General features: G+C 23.3%; 2 protein-coding genes across 3 annotated transcripts in view; both read left to right on the forward strand.

Annotated features, from left to right (window-relative positions):
• LOC102672492 (CDK5 and ABL1 enzyme substrate 2) overlaps window positions 1-3,231 on the forward strand; it is a 5,687-nt gene extending 2,456 nt beyond the window's left edge. Inside the window, exons 3-11 of one of the 2 annotated variants that reach the window (XM_006615693.2) lie at window positions 252-629; window positions 724-847; window positions 914-1,032; window positions 1,268-1,306; window positions 1,935-2,020; window positions 2,093-2,199; window positions 2,276-2,382; window positions 2,676-2,880; window positions 2,985-3,231. In XM_006615693.2, the coding sequence (XP_006615756.1) occupies window positions 252-629; window positions 724-847; window positions 914-1,032; window positions 1,268-1,306; window positions 1,935-2,020; window positions 2,093-2,199; window positions 2,276-2,382; window positions 2,676-2,880; window positions 2,985-3,125 (1,306 nt within the window). In that variant the 3' untranslated portion in view covers window positions 3,126-3,231. The remainder of the gene's footprint in view (window positions 1-251; window positions 630-723; window positions 848-913; window positions 1,033-1,267; window positions 1,307-1,934; window positions 2,021-2,092; window positions 2,200-2,275; window positions 2,383-2,675; window positions 2,881-2,984) is intronic. The other variant, XM_006615694.2, reaches the window with a different exon arrangement.
• A 9,075-nt stretch (window positions 3,232-12,306) lies between these two features.
• LOC102672344 (T-box protein 2-like) overlaps window positions 12,307-13,592 on the forward strand; it is a 9,200-nt gene continuing 7,914 nt past the window's right edge. The window contains exon 1 of the mRNA XM_006615691.2: window positions 12,307-12,692. Coding sequence (XP_006615754.1) covers window positions 12,593-12,692 — 100 coding nt within the window. The 5' untranslated portion in view covers window positions 12,307-12,592. The remainder of the gene's footprint in view (window positions 12,693-13,592) is intronic.

Consider the following 13,592-nt stretch of genomic DNA (forward strand, 5'->3'; position numbering starts at 1 on the left):
AATTAATTAATTATTTACAATTTAAAATTATAATCTTATGAATAAATATATATCAATATTCTATCTATGTTTCTATGTTTAATATTATAATCTATTTAAAATTATTATAATTATATAAACAAAAAATTAAATAATTAGTATTTAGGATTATTAAATTTATAACTTAGAAAACTTAATTAATTTAATTTTATATTTTATTTTTTATATATTATTAAAAAAAAATATAAAATATTTATTTTTATTTCTTACAGTACTGGTACAACTGGTAGTGAATATTCCTTACCTGAAAGGCGAGTTGGTTCTTTACAATATAAAAAACGTATAACTCATCAAACATCTACTCTTTCGGAAGATATAAAACATCAATATAATAGCTCCAATGAAAGCATTGGTTCTTTACGTTCTAAAACACAATCTTCAAAATCAAAAACAAAGACACCAAATAATGTGCAATGTAATTCTGCAAATAGTGGTATAATACCAGAAGTTACAAGAGAATTGCGTTTAATGCAACGACCTATAAATGGTTATAAATTTGGAGATGATAGATTAGTTTTGGTATCTAATAAGCGTGTGCCATTTCTAGTATTTTCTGCTCTTCCATATAATAAAGGACAGAGATCTAGTTGGTAAGATAAAATATGAAAATTAAATTATGTATATTACATATGTATAATAAAATATATATAATATATATTATTATAAATTCTTTTTTATTTATAGGTCTGAGTTACGTAAAGATACAGGACGAAGAAAAAATATTTCTTCACAGAGGCCATTATCAGCAATTAACGATAATATTGATCCCTTTGGTTTATTGGGTATAGAGCGTGCTAAAGATGGCCAGGTATTTAATTAAATAATTTAATTCAATTTATAGTTTTTATTTTCATATGAATTTTATATTTTATAGGAAATATCTTATGGACAATTACTTGTTCCATCCAGACAATTTCAAAAGGATAAAAAATTACATTTTGGTGATAATGAGACGATAGAACTTATACCTAACAAGCATCCTATAGTTTCAAGGTATTTATAATTTACGCTATTAAATTTTATATATTTTTATTTTTTTTTATTTTTGCAAAGTAGAAGTATTTTGTAATATTATTTTATTAAAAAAAAATGTTATCATTATATATTTCTTATTTTACATAATTTCTATTCATGTTTCATATATTTCATTTATACATATATCTTCACAGAACATACACTGCATCATTTTTTTTGTCTTATAACAAAATTTTTTAACCATATTTTGCAGGACAAAAACTATTACATGGAATGTGGATCACTCTAAATGGTAAAATATGTAATCATATTGTATCAAATAGAGACTATATTAAAATAATATTGTATAGTAGAAAATGTGAAGTATAATTTGTAATGTTAATTAATTTTTGAAATAGATAATTTTTAGTAATTATGTTTATTTTTTATCAAATATATTTATTATATAATATTTATTACATTATATATTATAATATACATATATCATAATATTCATACTATTATTTAATAACTAATATTTATTAGAAAAAATACTTATATTTTGAATATTTAGTAATTGTTTGTATTGATTTAGTATTGATAATAAAGCAATGGATTCAAATAAATATAATATTTTTATTAAAATAGATATTTTTATTTCAGGATTGAATAGATCAATAGATAAGATATTATATATATCTTACTTAATATACATATATTGTCATTTACATTTATGATCATTTCATGTTAACATACATATATTTATATATACGTTCATAACAAATAGAATTATTTATCATTAACTTCTTGTAATATTTAGTGTATATTTAATATATAAAATATTTAAAAATTATTATATATTACATATTACATGTTTATTACATGTAATTGATGAAGTTATTTTTTTTATATTATACTTTGTAAATTGAAATTTTTTTCAGGTGTCTATCATATGATACAGCTACACATCGTACTCAACATTTAACACCAGAGTCTCCACCATTATCTTTCAATACTGATTCTAAAGGTATCTTATTTATAATATATAAATATTTGAAGTAACAAATAAAATAATATATTCTCATAATATATTTTTTAGTTTATGATTGGGATGAACAATCATTACAATATAATCCCAATTTATTGGATGATCCAGAACTTATAGCTGGAAAGCATAGAACATTGCTTACATTTACATCATACATGGTATGTTCTGTAAATTTGTAATAAAAATATGGTATAATAATTTTATTTAACAATTTATTTTTTTTTTTTCATATAGGCATCAGTTATTGATTATGTAAGACCATCTGACTTAAAAAAAGAATTAAATGATAAATTTAAAGAAAAATTTCCACATATACAGCTTACTTTGAGTAAGTTAAGAAGGTTGGTATTAAAAATTATGATACATGATTTATGAAATATACATAATATTGTGCATGAGAGCGTCAGGATTTCTATGAAAAAAAGATGAAAATAAACGCAAATTAATTTTCGAGAGTTTTTGAATATTGAATATCTTACTCACTATTTGAATTTTCAAAATTAATTAAATATAATGAATTACCTATTCAAATAGTGTTCAGATAATATTTCGAATTGCGGACACTCTCACAGTCAATATTGTATACATTTTTTTTTATCTAAAATTTAATAATAAATTACAACGATGTATATAGTTTAAAACGAGAGATGAGAAAAATAGCAAAAATGGAATATGGTATTGATCTCTTAACAGTAGCAATGGCTTATGTGTATTTTGAGAAACTTATTCTTCGAAATGTTGTTACGAAACAAACGCGGAAATTATGTGCTGGTGCATGCTTACTTCTTGCAGCAAAATTAAATGATGTTAAGGGTGATGTTCTCAAATCATTAATAGAGGTATTTATGTCATATGTATAAATATTTTATATCAATATATTATATTAGTGCATAAATCAGTTATATGGAACATTTTTTGGATTCAATTTTTATTTAATTTACAGAGAATTGAAAGTGTATTTCGTTTAAATCGTAAGGATTTAATTACATCTGAATTTGCTGTCTTGGTGGCCTTAGAATTTGGTTTACATCTTCCAACATGGGAGATATTTCCACATTATCAGAGATTAATATATGAATCTTGACCTTCTTTTACATTTCTTTTACGTAGACCCAGAACATTTTCTTCATAAAATTGAGATTTACAATGATGAAACAATTATGAAAAAAGTACAATATATAGAATTTTTTTAATATCAAAACGTACAAACTTATGAAGAAAAAAAAAGAATTTAAAAATGAATAGATACATTATGGTTACTAAGAAATTTGTTATTCTAGAATGTCATAAAGAAATAACATATTGGTAATACAGTTATAAATAATTTAATATAACAATTAAATAGATAAAAATAATTACATAAAAAATATAAAGTATTTTATTTTTTCTTATTTTGATTAATTAATGGGCTTTAATTAATAAGCTCTTATATTTATGATAAATTTATTTAATATTTGATGAATATGTTAATATGTAAATCTTAAAAAATCTTGTAATCTTAGAAAAATTGTATAAAATCATAGCAGAATTGTTTATATATGACGAACTAAGGAATTATAAGCGATATATATTTCTCAAATTTTATAAATAATTTAATGTTTAAATTTTTTTAAATATTTAAATTTTAATTTGTTTTTAATGCGACTAAAAAATTATATTATGCATAGTAATTGATATAATTAATAATTTTTTTAATGATACAATAATTTATACAAAAAAGGATTATATTAATTATACGAAATAATATTTAATATCAAAAACTTAAGAAAAAACAACAAATATATATTTTTTAAAATCAATAGAGATTTATAAGGTGCAGTAAAAATGAAATTTTTTTTTTTAAATTAAACTCTGAAGTTTGAATAAATGAAAGAGTTCCGTATCGCATTTGCATGTCGTATCCATTAATCATGTCCGATTTTATCCATAAGTCCAGGATCAGCTTCTGATTTAAAAGCAGCCGAGTGGACTTAAATATTTTTTTGATTAAAAAAAAATATATTTGATTAAATTTGAACAAAGTTTCTGATAAAAATTAAAGATTTTTATATTTTAAAAAAATTAGCATTAAAATTATACTGTTTTTAAATAGAAATTTATTTTTAAATAAAAATATTTAAATATTTAAAATTTTATTATTAAAACATTTAAGAATTTTATTTGAATATTATAAAAATTATTTTATTTAAAATTTTTTTTATTTTTAAAAGTTTTTTTAATATATGATAAATATTATACTTTATTATTATTATTATTATTATTATTTACTGAAAAAAAATTATCAAATATCTATACAAATAACAAACTGATATTATTGAATAATAGGAAAATGTTTATAGAATATATTATTAATAAATTTTTTTTAATATGAAATTTTTTAAAACTAGGATATACATATTTTATTAATAATTATTATATTTTTATTGTTTTTGCATTAAATTTGTAATTTATTTAAAACATATATTCAAATGTTTTTTGGATATTAATAGGAATAATAGGAATTAATTGAATATTTATTAATTTATTAAAATATAAATAATTTTGATATAAAAAAGATTTCACTTATTTGATATAAATTTTTATCCTATTTTAAATGAAAACTGAATTATCTTTTTTTTTATCTAGTCAAAGCATTGATAGAAAATAATTCAATTTTCTAATATGTAATATAATTTGTAATGTATATGAATGAAATTTTAATGATATTGAATAATGAAGTCATATTCTTACATGTATTTAAAGTGCTATTTTTTTAAAATTTTCTAATTTATAAATAATTATTCGTTAAAATAAAAGAATTCTAAACGGTTTTTCAATTCATTTACATTTGAAAATCTTTTTTATGATACTTTAAATATTATATTTAAATTATTTTATAAGTATTTTAAATTTATATCTATAAGTAAGTACTTTAGATACGAATTAAAGTATAAAAAAATATATATACTAATGAACCAATTTGCGAAAGATATTTCGAAGATACATTCATAAAAAATAATTAATAAATAATTAAATAATTAAAAAATAATTAAAACGGACATTGCTTTTGATTGAACAAATTACGAAAATTATATTGTAAATTATTTAAAACTTAAATGATATATGTTAATATTATTAAATATTCAAATTCAAAATCAATATAGATACAGGTGCTATAAAAAATTATTACAATTATTACAATAGATAGATTAAGTCAGAATCGTACTTAATAATAATTTGTATGACTTTTTAGAATAATGTTTTCAATTGTTATAAAATTAGTTTCCATTACATATAAAAAACAAAAAATTTTTAATATTATCAGAACAAATTTTATTATTTTATAGTTTGTACAGTTTTACTTATAAATTTAAATTTTGAAATTATTAGTAATTTTAAATAATGTAAAAAATACTTATATATATATATATATATATGTTTCATAAAATGCATATACAGAAATATCAGTATTTACATATATAATATTTCTATTAAATTCTAACTCTTATATATTGATGTTATATCTTCATATTAACTTTAATAGAAATATGTTTTTATTCTATTATTCTATTATTCTATATAAAAATTTCTATTTTAATATTTTCATTATTTTGTCCATTAAATAATCGTATCAAATAATAAATATTTTTTTATTGTTACAAATAATATAATAATCATTATAATATAAAAGAGTAATATGGAAAAAGAAAAAATTCTTTATTTTTTACATTTATAATATTTTTAATATTAAAGCAAATTTTAATTATATATTATTCTTAAATTATTGTTAAGCGTGAAAATATACGCTTAAATTAAAAAAAAGCTTCTTTTAAAATTGTTTTTGTGTATATTTTTTCAATTTATATATATAATTTAATGCTAATAATATATAATTTAAACAAATGCATATCTTAAACTTTCGAATTAATATATTAAATTTTTTTTAAAAATTACAGGAAAATGTAAATAGTGTTTTTCTTTAAAAAAAATTTAATATAAAAACACGGTAGAGATTATGTATAAAATAATCATATATGTATTTTCAAAAGTATGTTTTATATGAATTAGATTTTTTATTATTATTATTTATTATTATTATTTAATTATTTTTTATTATTATTAAATTTTTATTATCGTAATTTAATCAATATAATAGTTTCAATATTATAACATTGATTTATTGTTTACTATTCAAATTTTCATTATTTTAATAAATTTTTCGGATATTATGATATGATACAAGATTTAATCATTATCACAAGAAGATATTGAAGGAAAATCAATTTTTAATATAAAATTTTTGTAATTAATTTTTTTTTTAATAATAGATATTAAATTTCAAGAATTGTAATATCATTTGTAAATGTAATTTCATAAAAATAATGAAATATTTTTGCTTATAATATGCTAAGGCAATATAGTTTTTATTATAAATGTATTTAATGAGATTCAGTGATTAAATTATAAATATATATATTATATATATTATGTATAATACTTTGATTTCACAGTCAAAGTAAATTAGTTCCACAATTTCTTTTCTAGTTTAAATAAGCATTATTCGAGTTTCATCGAAAACAGTTCCAAGTTAGTGCCATAATTAATAAATATATATATTTTATTTAAGTTTATTTAAATAAGAAAATGATAATGAATATTAATTTTTATTCAATATATTTTCAACCTCAACTGATTTAAAAAAAATATTCGAGACGTGTTATATATAATTCTTAATTTTAAATTAAGTTAAAATTTATCTATATAATATCATAAAATACCATGTTCAGGGTAATTCAATTGAAATCACAAAGGATCCAATAATGTTTGAAATATTTGCAAGTTAATTTTCCTAAGATTAGTCGAAATGAACATCTATTATAATTGTGAACTTTGGCATCTATATATCAAATATTATGTATCCATCATACAATATATGTACGTTTATATTATATCTTGCGTGCGCGTGCTTACATGAATGTCACGTACATATTTAGAGATGTATTTATACAGAATGATAGCATTAAGACTGAAAACTTAAAAAATCCAGTTTTCAGTTCTTTTCTTCGATTTCCTTAATCGGTATCAATAATACCCGTGATGTAAGAATTGAAAGAGGAAATGTAAAAGACGATGGACTTTGATACGACATACAATTTATAATGGTGATTTTTGAAGATAAATTAAGATTTGACGAATGGATCAACGATTTTTAAAAATATCTGCTCATTAGAAATTTCTATATCTGTGTATCTATGTAAATTAGTCTTCAAGTTTATGTGATATATGTTTTTATTTGTTTAATGTTAAAAGAGATATTCATATTAAAATTTAATCTGTACAGTTATAAATGACCATTTTTAATATGCTATATCAAATTATTTTGTAAAATTGTGAATATGCTGTGATTATTTAAAGAAATTGATCGAATCTCAATCACTCCGAAATTTAAAATGGTCATTTTATATTTATTATAATTAATTATTTTTTGCGAACTCTTTCAGTGAATAGTTGGTAAGCGTGATATTTAAAACTTTTTATAAAAACATTATTACTTTTTGCAGAAAAAATAAGTAAGATAAACATAATTGAAAAGAAATTTTGATTTGTGTTATTATTGCAAGTTAAGCTTATCAAATTTCGGACTTGGTATTCTCACTGAAAGAGTTAAAAGAAATGATATCCAAGGTATATACATTTATGTACGATAATCAGTCAATTGCAAGATACTTTATCATATTACAATATAGTATTATAGGATGTTGTAAACGGCGATCGATAGTTTGTGTACAACTCTTTTAAAATAAAATGAATAAAGAATGTATAAATACAAATAAAGTCTGAAAAAAGACAAAACTAGTATTACAAATTTTACTGTTTTTTATTAGCACTTCCATTTTATTTTATATCTTATACTTTTATATCTGTTTAATATTAATCATAAAGTATTTAAATAATTATAAATTTCAAATTTCTTTATTTCTCTTTTTATTTAATTTCTTTTAATTTAATAAGTTTTTTAAATATATATATCGATAAAAGATAATATTGATCTGACAAATGTAATTGTTTTAATATAAAAAAGACATGCGAAGAATTGTGCTGAAAGCATAAGAATACAAGCGTTCAAATCTGTATCAGCTCGCACATGAAAATCCATTTAAAAATATCATTTTATATATTTTTTTCTTTATACATATATTATAATCGTTCAGAAATTAACTTTCTTTGCATAATGACACATTATTTTATTCGGCTTATTTTTCGCGTTTTTATATGACTTCACATATTATATATAATTATGTGTAAAATTATATTTAAATTATATTTGTAATATTCGCTTATTAAATGAATGTTTTTTATTTTAATTTATAATAATTTAAGGATTTAATTTATAATAATTTTAAAATTTAAATATGTTATAGTTTTCTTTAATTTTTTTTTTATTTTTCAGAAGAAGCGGTATTAAAATTCTTTATTTTATCGAAAAAACTATTATAGAAGCTAGTTAAAAATATGTGGGAACATGAAAAAACTTATCAGTTGCTGTGGTTTTAGGTAAAGAATCTCAGATGTTTCGTTTTTCAAATTTTCGTGTTTCAAACATGTTTATTCTCAAATGTCCTGAAATAACAATACTTCTAACCATTTCTACTAACAATCTAGTAGCTTATCTAGCAATTTATTTCATATGTGGCAATATGAAATTGATTTAGAGATTTTTGCGAAACATATGTTATATAGAGATCTACATAGCATACTTTTATTTCATATTATGAAAAATATCATAGTAAATTCATAATATATTTAAAAAATATAACATTTGAGAGATTGTTTAGTTTAATTTTTCTATCGTTGAAGTAGGTTCGCGATACTCATCATTGATTAAGAATTTAGTAATAACAAATAAATAAATAAATAGTTTTGTCGAATGATTGTACAAAACTTCTGTATGAGCTCATAAACATTCACATTAAAGTGGCCACTCTAAAAATGAAGCTTCCCGTTTTTGTCCTTTAACGCCATAAGATAGAAAGTCTATCCTTGCTTCTGTTTATCTCTTCTTCGAAAAGTTTCTGTACTCGGAAATCTTATACGGAAAATATTTCAGTACGATGTTGAATCTTTCAAATTTTGTCGATGTTAAGAAAATAATTTCAATCATAATGCTAAAAGTTAAGATATTATGTTAAAATTATTTCTTTAAATTCTTATTTATAATTTATTGTTGTAATATATTAAATTGAATTAAGTGTAAAAACGTTAAATTAAAAAAAGCTTATTTTTTGAAATTTAATGAAAAATTTTTTATGTCATTTTTATTTTATTTTTTTTTTATAAAATAATTAATTTGATACAAATCTATTTATCTTTAAAAAAAATTATGAGTTTAAATTCAATTTGATTAAAATTAAAAGTTAAATTAAATTTTAAATTCATATATAAATTTAAAATTTAATTTTGAAATACAATAACTTTATCTTTTAATAAAAACATGTATGTTGTTCTTTGAAAAATATAATTTATTTTTTTGCTAATATTGCAAATGAATTAAAACAGAGAAACATATCATAGGATCAGTGGAACGTAAATTATGATTTTACTCCTTCGCTCGTAATTCAAGCCGTCTCGGAAAGTAACCACCGTCTTATTATGGGGCGCATAACTGTCGCGTGCGACGGACAGGAAGTGAGCCGTAAAACCTATTTGTCGGCTTCTCCTTACTCACTTTCCCTCTTAAATATCTCTTTTCTTTTCTTCGTCGAAAGTTTCTACATTTAAACGATATCCAAATTACATACGTTTCTATAAATTCACATAAAAATTTATATCAAAAATATTGATAAGTTACAAAAAGTTAAATATTCTAATTAAAAGATTAGTTCACAATATTAATTCAATATGATTAAAAACTTATGAGAATTTAATTTATCGATTATTTAAGAGAGCAATCGATTTCCGATTTGAATCGATGGTTAATTTTTAATGTTATATACATTTTTTAAGTGAATTATCAGTATATCTAATGATTGACACCTCATTAAATACTTAGGATCAAAAGGATTAAACGAAGAATAGTTTTTGAGCTGTCCAATTGTCGAGGAGAAAATATATAGTTAAATTTGAAAAGGAAAAATTCCAAGAGACTCCCTACTGACAAAACTTGAAACTGATCTGCCAGCAGGCGTGAGCTTTTATTACTGAAAAAAGATTATAGTATTTTTCGTAATGATAAGTAATATTATCGTTTATTCAATTGTTCAGATATAAAACAGTTCTAAAGGTAAATTAATTTTATGGAACACTTATATATATTAATTTCATTAGATTATATATAATTAAATTATCATAATATTTAATTTCATATTTTAATATTTTTTATTTAAGATATTTTATAAGATATTTTTTTTGTTTTAAGAAAATAATAAATTTTAAAAAAATTAATCTTCAGTTATAAAAAAATTTTTTATCTTTGATGGAAAATATACAGATAGATTCTAATATTAATTTAATTATCATTATTTTTCGAAAATTTTTTCATTTTTCACGAAAGGAACAAAATAAAGAAATTTGTATGCACATGTCGGTTTGCAAGAAAACATTTCGTTATTAGATAAACTGTAGATTGAGATAAACTGCAGAACGAAATTCTTTCCCTTTTCGAAAACAGCTGCATCTTTTTACCAGAAATATTTTCCAGCTTTTCAAATACTATATACAAGTAAACAAAGTTTTGACCACCTTTTTATCTGAAATATTCACTACTTATCAATCTGCTCGTAAGTTCTATCACTTAAAAATTTTCCTATTTAAAAAATTAAATTAATCTCTTGCGTATTTTTCCAGATTCGAACGAACGAAAGGAATTGATAACAAAATAACAAGATCAATCAGCAATCCTGCGTTCCACAAATCCGAAACACAAACGTCATAAAATCGCATGTCATCGTAATATCGTTAATACGTTCCAATTTTGATTCACCAAGAAATACAAGATGTATCAACTACACGTCGTTCATTCATATTCACCGATCGTTCTCAGGGATTTGACATCGAATATTCTTCAACCCCGGTAATTCTCGAAACGATTGACACGATCGAGAGGTATTACAATACTGCCATAAAGTAGCAGGACTACAGGTAGCCGAAGCTGTCAGGTAAAAGTGCGCGCGCTTTGTTGTGGGTATCGCTTACAGTTAATCCACAATCTGGAACCCACTACAATGGTGCGATGACCGGCGTCGTAGGCGGCGAGGAATACGTTTTCTACGGTGGGAGGGAGAAAAGAAAAAAAAGAAAAAAAAAAAAAAAAAAGGCGAAGCGACGACAAGCGGGAGAGCGGTGGTGTACGAGAAAAACGGCGCATAAGGGAGCGAGAAAAGCATAGATTTGTATCTCGCGGCGCTCCGTTTCGTTCCGTTCCTCTTTGACCGCCGACGCACCGCGGACGGATTCTTGATTTTATCTTCTCGCCTCGTCTCGTCTCCAAGACTCGAGAACAAACTATTAACGGCCGTCTGCTCGCCCGGATTCCGTAATTTATGGTGACGATTCCTCCGTTCCCTTGTACCTAACGACCCGGCGTGCATCGTTTCTTAATGCGATCGTGTGCCAGGACGGCATGCGCGCGAACGTCTCAAATGCGCCGATTTCGAGCGCGCGAATTCAAGCGTGTTAACCGTGATCCGACGACGCGGCTTCGTGGATGTCATGTGATTTTCTCCTCGCGTGATTTTCTTCGTTGAAAAATTTTCGAGTGGGACTGGATCGGTCGAGGAATTTAATTTTATTAATTGTAGGAAAGGGAAAATTTCTTTTTTCAGATATTTTTAGTTAAGAAGGAAGGTAATTTCGTATTAAATTTGCTACTGATTCGTATAATATTGATCGTATAATAATAGTTGTAATAATAATTGTTGTAATTCGGAAAATTTAATGGAAGAAATTTCCATTAAATTTTCATTAATTTTAAGGAAAGGATCATTTTTTTAAAAAAAGGGATTTATTTTAAATGATATATAGTAGAGAAAAGACTTAAAGAAATATTTATTTTGTGTACTCAAGATTTATGCAGAAATAATATTAAGTTAAGTATTATACATTTTTTTTATTTTAAAATTTTATCTTCAATTCGAAACAATTTTTATATGATTACTTTTATAAGAATTTGATTTTTGCGTCATAGTTTTTATTTTTACTCGGTGCTCATTTTAATTCATCAATATTTTCTATGATTTTTTATTGCTTTCATTAGCACGAATGCATCGTGGGTGTTTCGATGTATAGATATATTTCGCAGCTACTTGTAACCAAGTTGGAATTGCATCGACCAATGGGATCAGCGTGGGCGCGGCGCTAATATAGTGGGGAGAAAGCGTCAACCAATAGGAGGGATAACCATTGAATGCAGTGATGGATCGTTGTAACAGAGTGCAATTCCGAAATGCATGTTTAGTCGTCACTAAGCGTTAACGCTGAGTACTTCGGACGGATAGATTTTTCTACGAATTTTCGTGTTTTGATGCGATCAAGTGATATAAAATTGATACAATCAGTGTGGTGCATCGATTAAAGATGAACTCGATCATGGCAATGCCAATGGAATTGCAATTGCAATTACATCCACAAACATTTTTCCGTCAACAACATATCCCTCTTCGAAGACACAGACCAGGTTGGTAAAATGTTTTTACATCGAAATAAACTTGATGCAATGTTTGTGTTAAAATTTCTTTCGACAATCAGAATTTTTATATCAAGTCTGGTACTTAATATTGATGATTGAATTATACGAGTGAATAGATATTTTTTTGGAATGACAATTCGAATTTTTCATTAATTTTTGGAAATTTAATTTTGATAATAATTAAATGAATGATATAAGAATTCAGAATTATAAATCGTAAGAAAATTTCAACCGATAAATTTATATATGCAATGGTCTTTTAATTCTTATAATTTAATTGTTAAATTAATAAATTTATCATAATTTCGAGAAGATGTTTCATTCATTTTTCAAAATTTTATTTCAATCTAAAATTATTGTTCTATTTATAGTATTCACATAATAAAAAAAATATATATATATTTTTTTATACGTATTACATATCTATAAGAATATATATTTTCAAAACGATTATACCGATCAAAAATCAATTCCAAATACTAAAAATATCGTAAGTATTATATGAATTAGAAAATAGAAATTCATCCTCTTGCCCCTATCCGATCTCGACACCGACCTCCCATGGCAATCTCTCCAATTTATCCAATTAAAGTCGCACGGAATGCAGTCGCGTACCGCTTAAGCATCACGATTGTCGATCTTCATCTTCGCGTGGTTTTTCAATTTTTTTCTTGTTTCCCATATATAGCGAAAAATAATGAAAATAGTTCCTATGAAAAGAGGAGTGAGTTTAATACGCGTCAAGTTGGCCGCGGAGGCGACATAGATCCGCGCGAGCCTCGTTCAGGGGCGAGGATGAAAGGTGCCGACTTTCGGTCGAACGGGCAATCGTTATCTGCTCTATACAACGGCTCGGTACCGATGTCCCCTCGGCAGGAAGAGAAAGAA

Source organism: Apis dorsata, unplaced genomic scaffold, assembly GCF_000469605.1.
Source record: "Apis dorsata unplaced genomic scaffold, Apis dorsata 1.3 scaffold_231, whole genome shotgun sequence".
Classification (NCBI taxonomy): Eukaryota; Metazoa; Arthropoda; class Insecta; order Hymenoptera; family Apidae; genus Apis; species Apis dorsata.